Source organism: Sinohyriopsis cumingii, chromosome 15 (assembly GCF_028554795.1).
Source record: "Sinohyriopsis cumingii isolate HCF-2022 chromosome 15, ASM2855479v2, whole genome shotgun sequence".
Classification (NCBI taxonomy): Eukaryota; Metazoa; Mollusca; class Bivalvia; order Unionida; family Unionidae; genus Sinohyriopsis; species Sinohyriopsis cumingii.
In genome coordinates, this window is record NC_142975.1 from 82,984,260 (window position 1) to 83,004,360 (window position 20,101).

General features: G+C 36.4%; 1 protein-coding gene across 1 annotated transcript in view; it reads right to left on the minus strand.

The window, feature by feature from the left end:
* LOC149782207 (uncharacterized) overlaps positions 1–20,101 on the minus strand; it is a 105,586-nt gene that overhangs the window by 21,315 nt on the left and 64,170 nt on the right. The window contains exons 14-15 of the mRNA XM_089935087.1: positions 19,793–20,008; positions 8,798–10,971 (exon numbers count right to left, since the gene is read on the minus strand). Coding sequence (XP_089791213.1) covers positions 8,798–10,971; positions 19,793–20,008 — 2,390 coding nt within the window. The remainder of the gene's footprint in view (positions 1–8,797; positions 10,972–19,792; positions 20,009–20,101) is intronic.

The following is a 20,101-nucleotide window of genomic DNA, read 5'->3' on the forward strand; positions in this document are numbered from 1 at the left end:
GAATGTTCTTGTTGTGTGTTTAACACCATTTTTCAGCATATGAAAGCTATACATGGCAACCAGTATAACTGGTGGAGGAAGAACACGGGGAAAGTCCCCCATATGAGCCATAGGAAGTTACTGGCAAGCTTTCTCTCATACCCACATTTGCAAAACCCAAACTCAAACCATTAGGGATTGAGGTGAGATGGTAGTGATTGGTAATGGTGAGCACTTCAGACCACTTGGCCACCCGAGGCCCCGAATGTGGCGAATGCAACAAAAGTTCCCCTGATGGGTGACAATTTTAACCTTCAGTGTATCTAAAAAGCAACAGTTGGTTGCTTTTCATTGGCACTTTCAACAGTTTATTGACTGTATCATGTTGAAGAAATGAAAGCTAAGTGCCTTCACATGGACACAATGAAGCTGGCAATATGGGTTGGCCGGGGTGGGTATCAAACCTGTGACTCCTGCATTACAAGTCCAATGATCTACCAACAGTGCCATCTGCAAATCAAACATAATACCATCTTTATCCTCACAATGATGTAAACTTAATCATGAAGTTTTCTGTATCACCAAAGTAGTCTTGCGCGTTTTAAAAGAATGTGGTTTATATTGAAACAATAGTTCTGCAATGGGGCTGATTTCACTGGCCCAAAATAATAGCCAGGATTCCAAGATAAGACCGTTTCTTCTTCTAGCTGCTGATTGTTTAAACCATCTGGTGGCCATATTGGATGTCAGGTTGGCACCATTTTCCTTCAAGGCCAGCTCAACTTCATAAGAGTCCTTTTGTTCAAATGCCAAACTGACATCAACATCCATTCAAGGAGACTTACAATAAGATTTTTAAGTTGGCCATTGTGGTAGCCACACTGGATGCAAGTCCAGCACCATTTCCATTTGGACTAATTAGACATCATAATTAGCCCTAAGGTGAAGACCCCATGTCAACATGTCCAATCATCTAAGAGAATTACCTTCAACAAGAATTTCATGGAGGCCATATAGGATGCTAAAGCAGCATCATTTTAGTTTAGAATTAACTACACATAACAAACCTTCCAGTGAAAACCCCATCTCAATATGACTTTCCATTTAGGAGGCATAAAACCCCATCTCAATATGACTTTCCATTTAGGAGGCATAAAACCCCATCTCAATATGATTTTCCATTTAGGAGGCATAATACCCTATCTCAAGATGACTTTCCATTTAGGAGGCATACAACCCCATCTCAATATGATTTTCCATTTAGAAGGCATAATGATAACGAGATTTTCAATGTCTTCATCATTTTTATTTAGGACCATCCAGACATCATAAATAGCCTCAAGGTGAAGACCCAATATCAATACAACCCTCATCGAGGAGTAACTTCAAAAAAAAATTTCTAGATGGTCAGAGCAGCACAATTTGATTTAGTACCAAACAGACATCATAAAAAGTCCTTTAGTGACCATGGCAGTCATAGAGGATATCAGATCAGGACAACGGAACAACAAAGAAGTTATTCTGTGAAAACTTATGACTTTGCATTTAGGAGGATTATCAATAACAAGATTTTCAGGATGGCTGCCACTGCAGATGAACACCAGCTTCATTTTAAATTAACATCATAATTATAGGTGAAAACCCCACGTCAATGTGACTACCAATCTAGATGGAGTAGCTAAAACAAGATTTTCAAGATGGCCACCATAATGCCATACTGGAGGTCATATTAGGAATTTCATTTAGGACAACTATCATAGCAAGTCTTAATGAAAACCCCATGTTTATATGACCATCCATGTAGCTATGGTACCCATAACGTTTGCAAACTTTCTGCTGTGGTGGAAATATTGGATGTCCTACGGGGGCATCATTTTTAATGAGAACCACTATAACTTGGGTTGAATGTGTTTGTAATGTTTGATGGTAATCCTCCCTGTTGTTGACAAGGATCAGTGATGACAAACTTGTGCTAATGGATGATAGACAAGTTTGAAGTCTGACTCAATATTTCAAGGATTTTATGTATTTTTACCTCTATTTTCATTGGATATGCCTTTTAAATAAACATATTTATAATTTGTTTTAAGATTTTTACCATTTTGACGTTTAATCCACTCTATATAACCATGACTGTGATGATGTGCTGTTAAACTAGATACATACCTAGATACGGGTACATACATTGATGTGGAATTGAGCTATAATCAAATAACTGCATCAATGAATCAATTACATTACATTATGTTACTTGTATTATTACGGAAAAACTGCTTCAAGTTAAAATCATCCGTACACTTCTAGGACCAGTCTGCCATGACATACATTCAAATGATATAGATCTGCATGCAAATTAATGGAGGAACATGCAAAGGGGTAATAAAATTCAGTCACAATATTCAACATGCATGCCTAAAAGGAAATACTACCTGCAATATATATACATACATACATACATACACATGCACACACAATTAAGCCCGTCTGTTTGCTGTACACTACCAGAGATGCCAACCCCTACCCAACATTGAATAGTAATGAAAGCATTACAAAGTATGAACTTGTAAATAAAAATAGGAACAATATTTTTCATTCAATATGTATTTTAAGAATCAAACATTACTGGATAAAGGTGATATTTGGCTGAAATATTCTTCCAACTACTATGAAGCAATGAGGTTGATTGAGAAAAGATTGCAATAGCATGGCAATTGTCTAGTCTAGTGTTAATGTCCTACATATTTTTCAAAATCTGGGTCGTAGTATAATCCATGCATCACTATTCATTTAAATATCTTTTTTAAATTTTCTCAGATTTCCATGGAACAGCAACACAAGAAGGTTATTTATAGCCAAGGCAATTGGAGACAAGTTCTTTAACCATATACACCCATGGTGGCCTCTACAGACTGAACTGATATCATCTTGCAATACAAGTGCTTAGCTAGGCTTTCATAACAATATATATACAACCAGATAAGCATTTCAGTGATCTCTTCAAGATATTATTTGCCTATATAAACAACTGGACCAGAACAATGGAATCTGATATCTGTCATCATAATGACAGTCTGATGTACAAAATGAAAATAACTACACTCATACTGGAATGGATGGCATTTCTGCAGCACTAGTTATGCCTAAACAGAGTTATTCCCCTTGCTGCAACCACCTCCATTCTTAACTTAACCAATGATATTAGTAACATTTTCAGGAAACAAGTGGCAAAAATTGGGAATTCTGAATGATTTGGACAGATAGCATAGACTATCCCTTCTGCTTTCTCTTTCAATTGATTCATGCATCAAGAATCTGGTATAATGAAAGAGTTCTCCAATGACAGTCATAATTAAATCCAAGTTTTTTGCTTAATTATTTCTGAATTCAAAATTAGGGTCTATTTTATATACCTCTGAGGATCCTTGTGAAATTCCCTGCATATTCCATGTGACAAACAACTTTATCCTGCATTCAACTCTATATGGAATCCATAAAAAAATATCTGCTCTTTAAAAAAATGTATTTTTGATTTTGTATTTTTGATTCACCACCTCCTTCCCAAAATCATATGTAAAATTTCAAACCTTAATTGCTATTAAGATCTATACATCCCTTAAAACAATATACCAATTACAAGTTCTATTCTAGAAATGAAAATGTTTGGCATAAATTGTGTTTTACTTCAAGTATATTTGGAGTTCCAGGTACAAAGAGTCCATATTACCAATGGAAACGTTACCTGTTACTCTTACCCTCCTCCCTTAGGGGCTGCATCCTGTGTTACCATGATGTTACTGACTCATTCTCCAAATACATGATACCAAATATTGTTTACTCTCTCTCATTTAGTTCATGCTGAGTTCAGGTTACAAGGAAAACAGACAGACAGACAGACAGACAGACATGTGGACATGACCTATCACAGAATATCCGCAATAGTGCCAATCAAATGAAAAATATCAGTTGTAACAAAATTAAGTTTTTCGCAATGAACTTAGTCAAGTTCTAAAAATATAACACCGTCCAACCCCCCACAAATGCATACATCTGTATCTCGGATGGAATAAAGCAAAAAGGAATAAGTAATACTAAAATGCCGACTCCTACCTAGGTCATGAAGACTCGCTATATCATCATGCCTAATGAAAACTCACCATTTAAATAAACAAAAGACAAACAACAGAAGCACCCATTTAAGCAAGCAAAATGCAACTAAAATGCAATACAGGAACTAGAACAAAGAGAAAAACTGAAAAAATTCTCTTTCCATGCAGCACCTGTCTTGGTAAATTTTGTACACAGAAATAGCTTTTTGTGAAGCTGGTACTTACTATATATATTGGTCTGAGACTTTTAAATGACAATATTTGAATCACGAAACTCAAAGTAAATGTTGTGATGGCACCTGAAGGCATCCAAAAACCTAGCACTGAAAAAAGTCTTTAGGGTTGTGATTTTCAAATACAGGCTAAACAGCTTGTGTACAATGGGGTCCCAAAACATTGACTGCACTATTAGCAAGGACATCAGTTAAAAAGGATGTGTGTGGGGAGTGTTGAATTTTTAATGTAGCTTTAACAATTTTTCAGTCATATCACTATTATGTCTACTGTGTGGCAGTTTAACATGATGTCTAGCACTGGGGCATCATGCAGCAGACATGTAGCCTGATGTCACATCCAGTCACATTATCCTGGCACCAGGCTGACCAGTCCTAACACTAACCTCTTAATGTTGAGCGTCAAGCGAGGCAGCTGCTAGTACCAGTTTTATAAGTCTTTGGTATGACTCGGCTGGTGTTCGAACCCGTGACTTCTAACCACTAGCCCACCAGAGTGGTCCAAGTTAAAGAGGGACTTAAACAAAATTAAGGGTATGCCATCATAGCTGGACACTGAGAAAATGAGGGGGCTGTAAATGTAACTGTTTAATGGCTGAATATTTGTTTTATAATCACATTGTGAATTACTGTCAGGAAAACTTTGTATCTGATGGTATAAATTACTAAGCGGCTTGAACAACCACATGTATATGAAAACATTGTAGTATGTCACTGCTTTTTGTTATTTTTGATTCACAGCAATAATCCTTTTTTTAAAAACCAAGAGTGTGATCTGATGTGATTTGGATTTTTAATGTAGCTTTAAAAAAAATTCAGTCATATTGCTATGATGTCTGCAATGTGGCAGTTTATAGTGATGTCTAGCACGGAGACATCATGCCGCAGACATGTAGCATGATGTCCCACCCAGGCACATTATTCTGACACCAGGCTGCCAGTCCTAACACTAACCTCTTAATGCTGAGCACCAAGCGAGGCAGCTGTTAGTACCATTTTTGTAAGTCTTTGGTATGACTCAGGTGGGGATCGAACCCATGACCTAACGCATCCGAGGCAGACGCTCCAACCACAAGGCCACAGGAGTGGCAAAAAAGCCAAGAGACATTAATTTTGTGAAAAACACGGTCAAAGCTGAAACTTGATCTTTTTAAAAAAATTGCTCTCTTGGTAAGATATCAGTGCCATGATCTGATTTCAAGTAACGGTGAAGCTTCTCATTCTTGAGGAAATTTCTGATTGCCAAATCAGGAATTTTAAAATTTAAGTTTGCTACTAACTCTGGAAGCAGCCTCTCCATTATGAACTGAATCTGTTAACCAAAACTTTTTATTCACCAAGGTCTCCTGCTTGTTGTTGTTGTTGTAGGGTTTAATGCCATTTTTCAGCATAAGATGCGCTATACGTGGCAGCCAGTATAACTGGTGGAGGAAGAACCCTGGAAAACCATGTGAAGAACCACAGACCCACGAGAAGCTACTGGCAGGCTTTCTCATGTACCCTTGTTAGCTGAGTCTGAGACTCGAACCCACGCAGTCAGAGGTGAGATGGCAGTGATCTGGAACGGTGAATGCTTTAGACCACTTGGCCATTCGGGGCCCCTCTCCTGCTTGTCTGCCTTGCTATGTTTGATCACATTCATGAATGAGTAGGCTAATTTTAGGTAGTTTACTTACATAATAGCATTTATACCGTTGTTCACTAGATCAACTGAAATGAGTTGACCTGACACATAAACATGACTGCTAGCTATTAGTTATATAGGTTGAATCTGCATGCCTTTTAACTTATTTATTTCTCCCCCTTTATTTGATTTCATCTGATACAAAAGACAATGTGACAATGTGAAAATAAAAATGTGTGTGATTTGATTTTTAACTTAGCTTTAACACCTTTCAGTCATATCGTTATAATGTCTGCAATGTGGCAGTCTGTAGTGATGTCAAGCACTGGGTCATCATGCCACAGACATGTAGCGTGATGTCCCACCCACTCACATTATCCTGACACCCGGCCAACCAGTCCAAGCACTAATCTCTTAATTCTGAATGCCTAGCAAGGCAGATGTTTGTACAATTTTTATAAGTCTTTGGAATGACTCGGTCTGGGTTTCAACCGGCAACCTACCGCATCTGAGGCGGACACTCTAACTACAAGGCCACCAGAGCGGTTTTCATTGACTGAAATTTGGTCCAATATTGTCATAAACAGTGTACTGAGAAAGTTATTTGGAAAGAAAATTTAACAAAATACATGACTTTTTATTAACAGCTAGATTTTCATGATATTAAAATTTCCAGTTGCTTACTTGCCATTTCTGACATTAAAATGAGTGATATATCAAAATTTCATTTGTCAGTTTTGATCATAAATTTCATAATGTTCAGCAAACAGGGTCCAATTTTGGGGTTATTTTTACATTTGGAAAAATAGAATCATTGCCAGACCCCGTCTTACAAGCAGGTTCGCAAATTACTGAGTGGTGTGTGTGTGTATATATATATATATATATATATATATATATATATATATATATATATATATATATATATATATATATATATATATATATAATCAATAAAAAAGACCTGCAAGTATCAACTCATTATTCCACATGAAGGGACTTTAACAGGATATATGCATACTAGATGATTCCATATTTATTGTACAAGTTGTATGGGTTTATAATAAATGTTAGATGTGGCAAGTTTACTAAAAGACCACAGAAATGTGTGGAATTTACCTTCATAACTAACAAAGATTTTTATATTGGAAAACCATATCCTTCCCATTTTAATGCAAGTGTGTACATCACTTGTATCTTTATAAATCCTGAACATAAATGGTAATGCCACTAATCTTCTCAAGGCTTTGTAAAAAAGCATAACTAGATTATTAACCAAATAATAAATGATCCTTAATTACTGACTTTATGAATGTATAATGATAAATGATTAATGATTGATGGGAAAAATGAATTATGGATGAAGTGTACCGATATGTTCTTTGCTTTTTGTTTGAAAAATATACAGTCATCTCTTTTGTGAAATGTGATTCAAATGATGATACGTTTAATGATAGTACATAATGAACTAAAATAAATAACGAATTCACATTATCTTAAACTTTAAATATTGCCATAAATTGCATGGACTTAAGGTACAATTCATAAAATACTCCTGAATATGTTTCCATTTATATCACTTTTTGCTAAATACGTTTAAAATTAAAATTAATTTCCCAATACGGTACACATGATGCATGGATGAAAGATGAAGTTTTCTCATCTCAAGCTATCCAAAGAGAATATAATGAACAATACAATTGGATACTTTCAAAAGAATTAAAAAAGGCTCTGAAGTTATACTTGCAACACTAATCAAAATATGTACAAGTAGATAAAATCTTGTAACACAACTGATTACACAAAGTGTAAATTGTTTCCAATTTTTTTTAATTTAGATTTTCTGACATAGCTGTCTCTAAAATACATGGGATGTAGTTTCTTTTTTGGAAAATACTCTTAAACATCATCCCATTTTTTTAAAAACTTTGAATAGCTTGTGAATTAATGAAGAAAATTTGATGGCATTTTTGCAAGGTATATAAAAGGTGTCTTAGAAAAGGTGTTAATCAACCAATCAAACAGCAAACCAATTATAAAATCAAAGGTGTGCATGAGAACTTTATACTGGAAACTATTCCTTGTTCAAAAATATGAGAATTTTTCAAGATCTAAGAGAATTACTGTACTCAGTTAAAAATAGGATCCAAAGATAAAGTGCACAGCTTGAGATCTGCTGTTGTACAAGGCACTGGTAGATCTTTTATCAATGCAGTTTGTTAAGAGTAATCAGTAGAATAAACAACACAGACCCTGATCTGCCAGTTCATTATGTATGGCAAGATCAGGAACTATACTGTTTGCACTTGGACCTGACTTCTAACAGGGCATATATGGTAACTCTATAATCTGTCTCTATCAATACATATTTTTAAGAAGTTTCCAAATATAGTTCTCCACACCACAATATGAATAGAGAGCTTACATTATTATTAAATGTTTTAAGCTATTACTACAAAAATTATATGGCATTAAGGACTGGTCAAATTAATAATTCAGACTCCATGAAATAATTCAAATCTCTCATGGAATGGAAGATGATCTTCAAGTTTTTGAACATGCAAACAAAAACAATTTTATCAAGGAAGACAAGAAATGTGAAGGATTGATTTAACAGTGACAGTATGTAATAAAGAAGATATTAAGCTAACTTTATCCAACAACATCATTAAAAAAAACATTTTCCTTTTAAGTTTGACAGAAAGTTTTATTCATGGGCAAAGCTCTAGTTGTGGATAATTGATGATTACAAAGATTTACCTTCCAACTTATAAACTCTCTATTCAGGATGAAAATCAGTTCACTGCATAGATTTAAACACGTAAAGCTTCAAAGGATTACAGCACAACATTTACCTATCTAGTGCAAAATCTAGCAAGTCTTCATAGCTGACGCCTTCAGAATTGGTTTTGTAATTAGCAAGCATTAGGGGGGACGCTTCGGCATCCGTGCTAGCACTCCTATCCGAATAACTCCTGTCATCAAATACAACACTTTTTACCCAGAACGGATCACCATTATTGTAAAATCCTAGTTGCTCTAAATTCCACTTGACGTTCTGAAGCCCAAATTTCATTCCACGAGGGAACGTAGATGCTCCAGATGATCCCCCATCCCTAGAAAGGTTAAAATTCCGTTTGCTTATTTGTGGGCTGTCAGAGCCCTCAAAAACACTATCGTCTAGGGTGCATTCATCGTTATCATGCTCAATAGGAGGAGGAGGAGCAGGAGGAAGATCAGGGTATGAACCCTTATCAGAGTCATGCAGGGGACTGCAAGCGGAGTGATTGTCTGCAAGAGGGCTGCAAGCTATCACTGGGGATGCTGAGCTTTGGCAAGATTCAGACAAGGATGCAGTGGTAGTAATACAAGTAACAACAGACAGGTGACCTTCATTGCTATTATTGAGAACAAGTGGATATTTTCGCTCTCGAGTCTTTAAGGATTCTACTGCTGGCCTTCTTGGATTTTTGGGAGGAAGAGGAAGAAGGTTAGGAGTGTCCGTTTCAATTCTGTCATACACACTGAAACACCTTGGAGGAAGAGCTGGACCAGGCGAATTAGAATTCTTGCCTGGAAAGTTAGCATCTGCTTCTCTTTGAACACTGGCCAAGTGATCACTACCTGTGTCTACACTAAGAGAGTGATGAAAAGCTGGAGTGGAAGAGATATGAATTTTGGGATACTGTAGATTTGAAGATCTAGTACCTGATCCACCACGGCCACCACGTATTGGTATTGCACCTCCACGAAGCATTCGCAAGGGGTTGGTATCTACCTCATCATTATCATCTCCTAATGAACCCGAGGTTGCAAAACTCTTTCCTGGAATTCCTTGAGGAGCACGTAAATTTCTGTTTGGCGCTGCATCACCTTCTCCCACTAGACCTCTCTGATGTTCAATAGAGCGTCGTAATCTACTTTCCCGAGCTAATTTACTCATGATTTCTCGTGGCGATGGCTCCGAGAACTCTTCATCGAAAGTTCCAGATTTCTGTGATGCGTCTTTGGAAGTCTCTTGGGCACTGTCTGACCATTCAAATTCCATGCCTGAACAACTGGCATTTAAATTATCCTCTTTAGAATCAGGCAAATCAACTCGTAAAATATCAATTTGTTTTTTATCACTAACAGATTCCTCAGATAACTTAAAATCATCCTCATTGATTACTAAAGCTGTATCTAAAAATGATTTTTTTTCCTCTGTTGTTTCTTGGGCCCTCTTTACTTTTTCAGGGATGGGTGGAGGAGGTTGTCGCGGTGTGGGTTCCACTCGATTAATTTCAGGCCGAGGTTTAGGCACAGGTATTTCTGACCGTTTAGCCTCAAGTCGAGGGCGGGGAACTGGTCGATCAATTTTTCTGTCTGGGGTTACTTCTTTCTCACTAGAGTTTCTCCCAATATTGGATGGAGGGGATACAGAAGCTCTTTCAGAGGAAGACCTAGATATATTTTTGACTGGTGAAGATCTATCTGGTGTTCTCCGATCTGGAGATTGAGAGTTTCGATCAGGTGTTTGAGAACTACTAGATGCATTAGAGGATCTATCAAAATAGTTAAACCCCAACCCACTCCCAACACTATCCCTTTGTGATCCTCCAATCTCATTTTGGACAATGTCATTGGACCTTTGCCTATTTTTTGACACATCCTTGGCAGAACCATGAACGACTAACATATTATAGGCTTCTTGTGCCTCAGGTGGCACAGACTCATCAAGTTCACTGCGTGTAGCCATTTCTTCTGAGAACGTCCTTTTACGCTCGATTTTGGGGCTACGCTTGATTGACATTTTTATTTTTGACAGCAATCTTGGTGATTCCGAACCACTCTCTGAATCAGACACTTTATCCGATGTGGGAGATGAAGGTGATCCCTGCTTATCATTAACCATTTGTGACATGGAATTTTGTCTGTCGAGTTCATTAGCCAGAGCCATAGCATCATCGATCATTTTCTCTTCCGATGCTGACATCGGCTTTACTTTGGCCTGTTTCCTGGGTTCTGGCTTCATGTCACAACAAGACTCCTGAAAGAAAAGCTATATTAATCAATCAAGGTACATGGGTAAACCATAAAATTTTTAATAATTTAGAAAATCTCAAGTGGTGAAAACAATTATCATAATAAATGTGATCTACTTAACCATTTAACTTTGGCAGGTTAATGAAAGGCAACTTCATCACAATGCTGAAAACTACACCGTAGTGAATATTTATTTTCCTTGCTGAAAGTGCCTTGTAATCAATTTTCAAAAAGCAACTAATTTAAAAACTTTAAAGAAATTTTTATATGATCAGGTGAACAGGATGCTATGTATACCTGCAAATATTTGACAACCAGAATGTTTTTATCCAACATGGATGCCACTGCCAACAAAATATAACAGACAATAAAAAGCTTCGCTGAATGTGCATGGGAAAACTCAAACACAAGCCAACACTTTGTCAATTTCTGACAGAAAATGATGAAAAAATATCTTGATAAACTCAAACCGACTGCATTCTATCCATGATCCTTGGAAAACTATTGAGGAGAATCTAAATTATGAAAGATGCGTCATATCAACAAACACATGGACACATGTAACGCTGTGACTCCTTATGGTGTTACAGGAGTACACAAATCAAAATTTGGAAAGTGTTGGCTCTTTAGGAATGGCTGGCAGATTTGGCTGAATCCATCACCAAAGTTTCTATTATATGTTGGACAAGCTTAAATAGCAAAATACAAATAAGAAAGCCATTTTATTAAGAAAAATTCTTCTGGAAAATGTTAATCTAGAAGTATGCACTATGATGGCATACAACTTGCTTTGTTAAAGTAACATTTCTTTAAATGGATTTTTCAAATGTGTAAAATTATGGAACTCATTCTGCCTCAGGGCAATGAAGTATGAATTTAAGCAAAAATGCCTCAAAAAATATCCGCATAAATGTGTCACAAAATATCTGAACAGAATATCTGCAAAAATGTGTCAAAATATTTGCATAAATGTGTCACAAAATATCTGCATATATGTGCGATAAAATATTTACAATAAAAATTATTTCTTGTTCATCCTGGAGAAACGATCAAAAATAAATTGCATTGTGTACAGTGTTTATATTACTGCTATAATATCTGTACTGCAAATCTAAAGGAAATATGAGCAAACAAGTCTGAAAAAGAAGCCTTTTAAAGCAAGTCAGTTTTCATTGTAGTACAAGAGTAAGCAGATGGAAAACATGCCATGTTTTTGTATGCTACTTCACTATTTTGCTTCACTAGAGGTTGTATTTAGCCAAGTTAAAAAAAACTTGGAACAAGGAGGTTAATCTAGAGTGTGGATGGACAGAGAGAAAGACATGTATATAGACTCTAAAGTTATCAGTATAATGAGCCACCACCAAGACAAGCACAATAATAAACACAAAATACAAAATGTCAAATTTGCTGATAAACAGTTTTTTCTTCCTTTTTCAGTGATGATTTTTTGGGTATGAACCTTGTTCTGATGCGGACTTTTGCTTCCTTATATCTTTCTTTTCTTAACCATCTATTTGTATTATGCAGGTGATATGGAACATATCAGCATCAAAAGTGCATATAACAGTTTTAAACTATGTAGCCTACTGACATTAAATGATTGTCTATTTTTAGTAACATCAGCCATATTTGATGGCAAATTTAACCTGATTCGCATTATTGCTGTCAAATTTGGTCCAATTTTTAGGGGCAGATTTTGAGAAGCTGTTAAAATAATTTTCTATTTACAGTAACTGATCATAGCTTATCATGAATCAGCATCATTTGTAAACTTTTAAAAGCCATCTTCTCAGAAAGCTTCCTGTTAAATTTAACAAAATTCTGTATAGCATAATTGATAAATTATTGTTTAAACCTTTTTTAAAATCTCTTTTAGTAACCATGGCAATATTTCACAGTGAATTAAAATTATTTGTAAATGGTATAAAATTAAAAGGACTGCATGCAAGGATCTTCTCCATCAAATTATTTTCAGTGGTTTCTAAGGGATCCTTTAACTTCTCTTTTAGCAATGTGGTCACATTTGCTGGTAGATTGGTGTATTTTTCATACAATGGCTAGGCCACCATACCAGGATGTTGTTGTTGTTGGGTTTAACGCCATTTTTCAGCACATGATAGGCTATGCATGGCGGCCAGTATTAATGGTGGAGGAAGAACCCTGGAAAACCCCGGGAAGAACCACTGACCCACAAGAAGCTACTGGCAAGCTTTCTCACATACCCACATTGGCCAAATCCTAGACTTGAAGCCATGCAGACTGAGGTGAGATGGCAATGATCCGTAATGGAGAACGCTTTAGACCACTCGTCCACTCGCAACCCCCATGCCAGGATGCTTCTTGTCCAGTCTGGTCAAATTCTGTTCAGCAATATTTTTAACAAATGTGCTTGAAGGTTTTTGGCAACTTTGGCCAAATTTGATGGCAGCACAACATCATTTGTATAATAATTAACACTTTTATGCACAAATGCTGTCAAATTTAGTCAATATTGGTTCAGTGACCATTCAAAACATGTCCTAATGGTTTTTCTATTTTTAGTAATAGTTGCCATTTTTTAAGGTGGCTCAGTATCAGTTATAGCAAAATTATAGGTCTTCATGCCAAATACTTTCTTTAGATGAGAAAAAGTTGTAAAATTTCTATATTTAGCAATGGTAGCCATATTTGATGGTATATCAGCATAACTGGTCCAAATTTGAAAGACCTTCGTCTTATGATGCTTTTTATCAAAGCTGAGGAGAATTTAATGACTTGTTTCTGAAAAAGTTATTTAAAGTTTATTCAGTTTTTAGTAATGGAGACAACATTTTATAGTGGATCGATATTTTATAAAACTAAAAGGAATTTATGCTAAAATACATTCAGCTATATTTGGTGAAATGATGTTGAGTTGTCTTTGTATAGAAGTCGTTTAACACATTAACCCCTAGCGACAACTTTACGGGGCAGGAAGTAGTAGCCTACTGCCGAGCTCTGTAGCATCATGGTCATGCATGATACACTAAAGTGGGTGGTATTATAGAAAGGTAGACAGATGTAGCTCTACAATGATACCAAATAATCTGGAATATCTAGTCGCACTACAAAATACAGGTAGAAAAAACGCATTTTCTGGACCCGACCATTTTTTTTTTACCCAAAATTCGCCTGTGGTCGGAATCCGATTTTGTGTCCGGATTTTAGACTTTTTGGTCTCAGATCTAAGGCAAACCGGTATGAACTGCAAACAGACAGATGAGCCTTTGCAAAAAGTAGGATAAGATGGGCATTTGGAATAAAGAGTGGTCTCCATACAAAAATAATAGCTCCATTTAGCAAAATACAAGTGGTCTAAAGCGCTCACCATTACGGATCACTGCCATCTCACCTCTGTCTGCGTGGGTTCGAGTCGCTGGTTCGGCCTATGTGGGTATGTGAGAAAGCTTGCCAGTAGCTTCTCGAGGGTCAGTGGTTCATTCCGGGTTCTTCCTCCACCATTAATACTGGCTGCCATGCATAGCCTTTCTTGTGCTGAAAAATGGCGTTAAACCCCACAACAACAACAGCAAAATAAAATATAAAAAATAGTCCAACTTTTACCCTTCTGCTTATGCGCAAGTCAAATAGCCAACGAAAATCGATGTTTCTAACACAACTAGGCAGTATGTTATTTAAAGATGACTGGGGTTTGGTGTTTTCGAGTCTATTCAGAAATAGCTTACAAAATGTGTTTCCTACTCGATTTTCAGGCAAATATGACAAAAAACTCCAGGGGTTAATGTGTTAAAGGCTTCTGTTTTCAGAAACAGACTGATTTATACTGAAAAGCTAACATACCAGAATGCTCTCTGCAAAGTCTGGTTTGGTGGGGCTGTTTTTAAGAACAAGTTGAACATAGCAACTAATCATGGGTAATGCACTACACTACCTTAAGCTCACTTGAACTTATGGGCCTGGTGATATCAACATTTAAGCCAGACACTACCCACCTGCATAATTATTTTTTAACCAGGAGTCCCATGAAGGGTCTGGTGCTCGACTGGCTTAAAATAATTGCCAGGAATTAGAGAAAAGACCAATTCTTTCTTGCTAAGTGTTAAAACCATCTTTGATATTCCTCTGCAAAAACAAGATTTTCAAATTAGCTGCTGTGGTAGACATACTGGATGTCAGCTCTGCACCATTTTCATTTAGAACCAGCCAAGCATCATAAGAAGTCTTCTGGTGGAAAGCCTATGTTGATTTGACTTTCCATTCTGGGAAAGTAATGATAACCAAATTTTCAAGAGGGATGCCATGGTGGACATATTTTATATCAGACTGGCATCATTTCTATGTTGTAATAACTAGACATCATACGTCTTTAAGTGAAAGCATTAGTGTCAATACAAAATCATTTCAAATGCCATCTAGATTTGTGATAACAAGATTTTTAAGATGGCCAATATGACAGATCAGCACCATTATCATTTACATCCAAAAAAGACATCATAAGAAGTCTTGAAGTGAAAACCCCATACTGATATGACCCTTCCTTCAGGAGAAATAGTAATAACAAGATGTTCAAGATGGCCACAGTAACAGGCACATTGACTATCTGAATGGCACCATACAGACCAATTAGATTTCTTAAGAAGTTGTTTAGTAAAACAAACTGATGATATGACCATCTATTCAGGATGAGTATTGACAACAATATTTTCAAGATAGACAACACACCATCCCCCAAGCTCTTCTGGCCAATGAAGCTAAAAAAACACAATAAAAAGCAAGTCATGTCAAAACACTTGTTTGATAAATATTACATAAAATAATGGGGCAAAAAGTAATTAAGTACAGAAAAGTTACCTGCATAAAGTAGTCCTTCACAATAAAAAACAATTCCAGATCACCCTTCGCCCACTTGAAGATGTAGAATAGGCTGAACACATAAGAGTCAGCCAATGTGGGTATGTGAAAAAGCATGCCAGTAGCTTCCCACAAGTTGTTAGTTCTACCTGCGGTTTTCCCAGGTTCTTCCTCCACCAAATATACTGGCCACCATGTATATCCAATCAGGTGCTGACGAATGGCATTAAACAACACATGAGGTGCCTAATTTAGGCATGAGCTGTAGTGACTGAGTGATCAGGGTGCCAGCAACCAAAAGGATGCTGGTTCAAATCCTACTACAAGTACTGAACTTATCCAGGTCAGCCAATGTGAAGTGTTCACTTGCATGGCATTATATTTAAAATGTCTCAGGACTAACCAAACTACTTGTTGGGCTACAAAACACCAAACCAAAAAATGATTTCAGATCAATACATTTTTTTTAAATTAAGAGTATTTCATAGCAATACCGTTTTCTACAGAAATACCAACACTTCAAAAATTCTAAAATATCGCTAACACAAAGTTTTGGTTCCTCAAGTTCTTAATGTTACCAGTGAAAGAAAGGGATTTAAACTAAGATGTAGCCTGTTATAAACTAGGTATCTGATGATTGACATAAACTAGGTATCTGATGATTGACATAAACTAGGTATCTGATGATTGACATAAACTAGGTATCTGATGATTGACATAAACTAGGTATCTGATGATTGACATAAGAGGTCTTTTGGAGAAAACCCCCATGCTGAAATGCCATCCATAAAGAAGTAGTGAAAACAAGATTGTCAATATGGCTACCATAGTGGCCATATTGAAGGCCTGATCAGCATCTTTTTCATTTAGAACTAATCATTACAAGAAGAAGTCTTCTGGTGAAACCCAATGTTGAGATGACTTTCTCCAAAGGACTGCTGTGGCAGATATAATGAATGTCTGAGCTGTACCATTTTACTTTAGAACAACTAGACATCATAAGAAATCTTTTATTGAAAACCTGCTGCTGATATGACCATCTGTTAGGAGTGCTAAGTACAACACAATATTTTCAAGATTTCCAGATGTTCAAATAACAACATTTTCATTGAGGATGAACTTGGGATGAATGTGTGTATCAAGTTTTATGGCAATCCTCCATGAAATTTGAATAACACCAATAACTTGTGCTAAAGAACAGATGGACACGGGCAACAGGGCTTCCCATATGTTTTTTCAGGTCAAAGGATTGATGCTCTAAAGGATGAAATTGTTTTCAAGGAATCGAAGATAAAATCACTGTTCCTTTTAATTGCCCGGTATTGAAACCATCTCCAACATCCTTGGGTGATAATAACAATTTCAAAATGGCCATCATGTTGGACACATTGGATGTAAGATCAGATTTTTCATTTAGGACCAACCAGACATCTTAAAAGTCTTTCTGTGAAAATCCTATGTTGATATAACCATCCATTAGGGAGGAGAAGCAATGGCTGTTATTGAGGACTGTCATTGTGGTCATATTGGACACAAGACTGGCACATTTTCGATGGCTGTTATTGAGGATTGTCAATGTGGTCATATTGGACACAAGACTGGCACATTTTCGATGGCTGTTATTGAGGATTGTCACTGTGGTCATATTGGACACAAGACTGGCACATTTTCATCCAGGACCAACTAGGTATCTTATTTCAGTGAAAACCCCATGTCAATATAACCATCCATTCTGAAGAAGAAGCTATAACAAGCTTTTGAAGCTGGCTGCCATGGCGATGATACTGGATGCTACATCAGCATCATTTTCATACAGGACCAACCACAAAGTTTTCTGGTAAAATCCCCATGTTAACAAGATCATCCATTTGGGAGTTGTTGCAGTAACAAGATTTTCAAAATGATTGCAATGGTGACCAGATTGTTAAATTGGCATTATTGTAGCACTGACATTATAAGAGAAGCATTTTGGTGAAAACCATATAAATATGAATTTCCATTCAGGTGAAGTAGCAATAACAAATTTTCAAGATGACTGCAATGGTAGTAATATTAGATATCAGAATGGAACCATTTTCATGTAGAAGCAACAAGATCTCAGACTTTTGGTGCAAACCCCCATGTCACCATTACCATCCATCCAATATGGGATATTTCAAGATATTTCAAAAAAGGGCAGCAGGGGTATGGGGGGGGGGGGTGGGTTTAAATTGTATTGTAATGTTTAAAATCACTAACTTTGACCAAATATTCTTCTGAATTCAAAATGATAATGTGATCTCTTATCTTTCCACCAAAATCCATATAGCTATGTATATATAATAACTGACTGCCACATAAAGAAAACACCTTTACAATTTTATAGTACTCAAAATTATACTGTAAAGACAACTTGACAATTAAAACAATGCACCTGCTGTTGATCTCTACTTTTCATTAATGTCAAGAAACAGCAATATAAATATTTGAGCCTGTCAATGGTATTATCACGGTGTCTCTACTGCCATTAAAGAATGATCATTTTTTTATGTCATGTTTTGATTGGGATCAGGCAGCATGAGATGTCCATACATACGTTCTCTTATGTACATGATTTACAACCATATTCAAATGTTAAGCAATTGTCATAATAAGAATAAGTTATCTTCCTGTATGCAATTATAGATATACAAAGTAATTAAGACTTACTAATGTACATTGAATTTGATGAGAAAGACAAAAACATATGAGGACAAGAGAGGTGAAGTAATTTACATAGTCAGGATCTATCAGTATATTACACTGTCATGTTTCTAATTTAGTTTCCTGAGACTGTAGAAAATCACAGATGCAATTTTACTTTTAGATTGTGATCAGAATCAGACCACTGTATATTGCTTCCTTAAGAATGAAATTGCAGAATGGTACGGAATGATGATGAAATGATGATATTAAATCATTCGTAACTGCTGTATATGCCTTTTCCTTCTCCATTTCTTTTAGTCTCCATTTGATGGACTGCATTTTGGCATTAAACTTGCTAATCACTTAGTTTATTTTCAGTTTTAGCTATAGACACATGCGGAGGTTGTAACTTACCTTTATTTAATCCATGAGAGTAGCTGTAGCTTCTTGGATGAATGGACAATAATCTGCCAGTCATTTCGAATAACAAAATTTGAAAATAGCCAACCATCGACTGCAAAGACAGCTCAAGTTGGGACAGATCTTTTAATCACATCTACTGACTGGCACGTCAAAATGTTGACCAGTGAATACACACAGTTCCAATCAACCGAGACCTCCTTCCTTTACAAATCACTGCATGGTAATCAGCAGTGAATCGATACACTAGAGAGTGGATTAGCACATGGTAATAAGCAGTGACCCACTACAAAGAGTGGATTAGCACTTGGTAATAAGCAGTGACCTACTAAACAGAGTGGATTACCACATGGTAATCAGAAGTGACCCTTTAAAGATAAAGTAGTAGCAGCAGCAGCAGCAGCCGTAGTAGTAGTAGTAGTAGTAGTAGTAGTAGTAGTAGAATTAGAACAGCAAAACCTTAACCTTTGGGCACTGGTATAAACTGCTGCTTATGATCTTAATAAATGTAATTAAACTGTGAATGCAAGCAACTGTTTATGTTCATGAGAAAATCGAATGGGCATTACGCAACCATAAAAAGGGGCAACACTAGTTAGGGAGACATGGCCAAATTGAAAAATGAGAACAGCACAAAGAGAACCCAGCCTGCCATGGGAAAGATAAGGCAAGGTGTGGTAGAATCCTAAAATGGCTCGTGGAAGCACTATACCCTATATAATAAAAAGCAATGTTTGGGTTTAGCTAGAACTATACTGGAAATGTTTGTTATTGCAATGGACTATTGTGCTGAACACATTCTAAATTGCAAAACTCATAGACCAGCCCCTGCGCATTTGCTTTTATTGAAAAAAGTTTTCTTCCTTGTTCTCTTTTTAAAAATAAAAGTACAAAGTGTCAATACTTACTGCAGCACGTGGAGACTGAACAGGAATTGGTGGTGGTGGAAACTTCATGTCTTTAGGAGGTGAGATGGATAGATTTCTATCTGGACTGGTTCTAGACAGATTTTCTTTTGGGCTTGAACTTGATGCTTTGTTTTGGCTACTTTCAAACGCCGCCTCTTTTTCATTTAACGCTTTCAACACTTCATCCATAAAGGAGGGACCAAAGTCAAAAGATGACTGCAAAAACACAATTTAGTATATCACATTAGTGATATCTCTTAATTTTTATATTAACATACATTATGAATTCAAACAAGGCATGTCAATGTT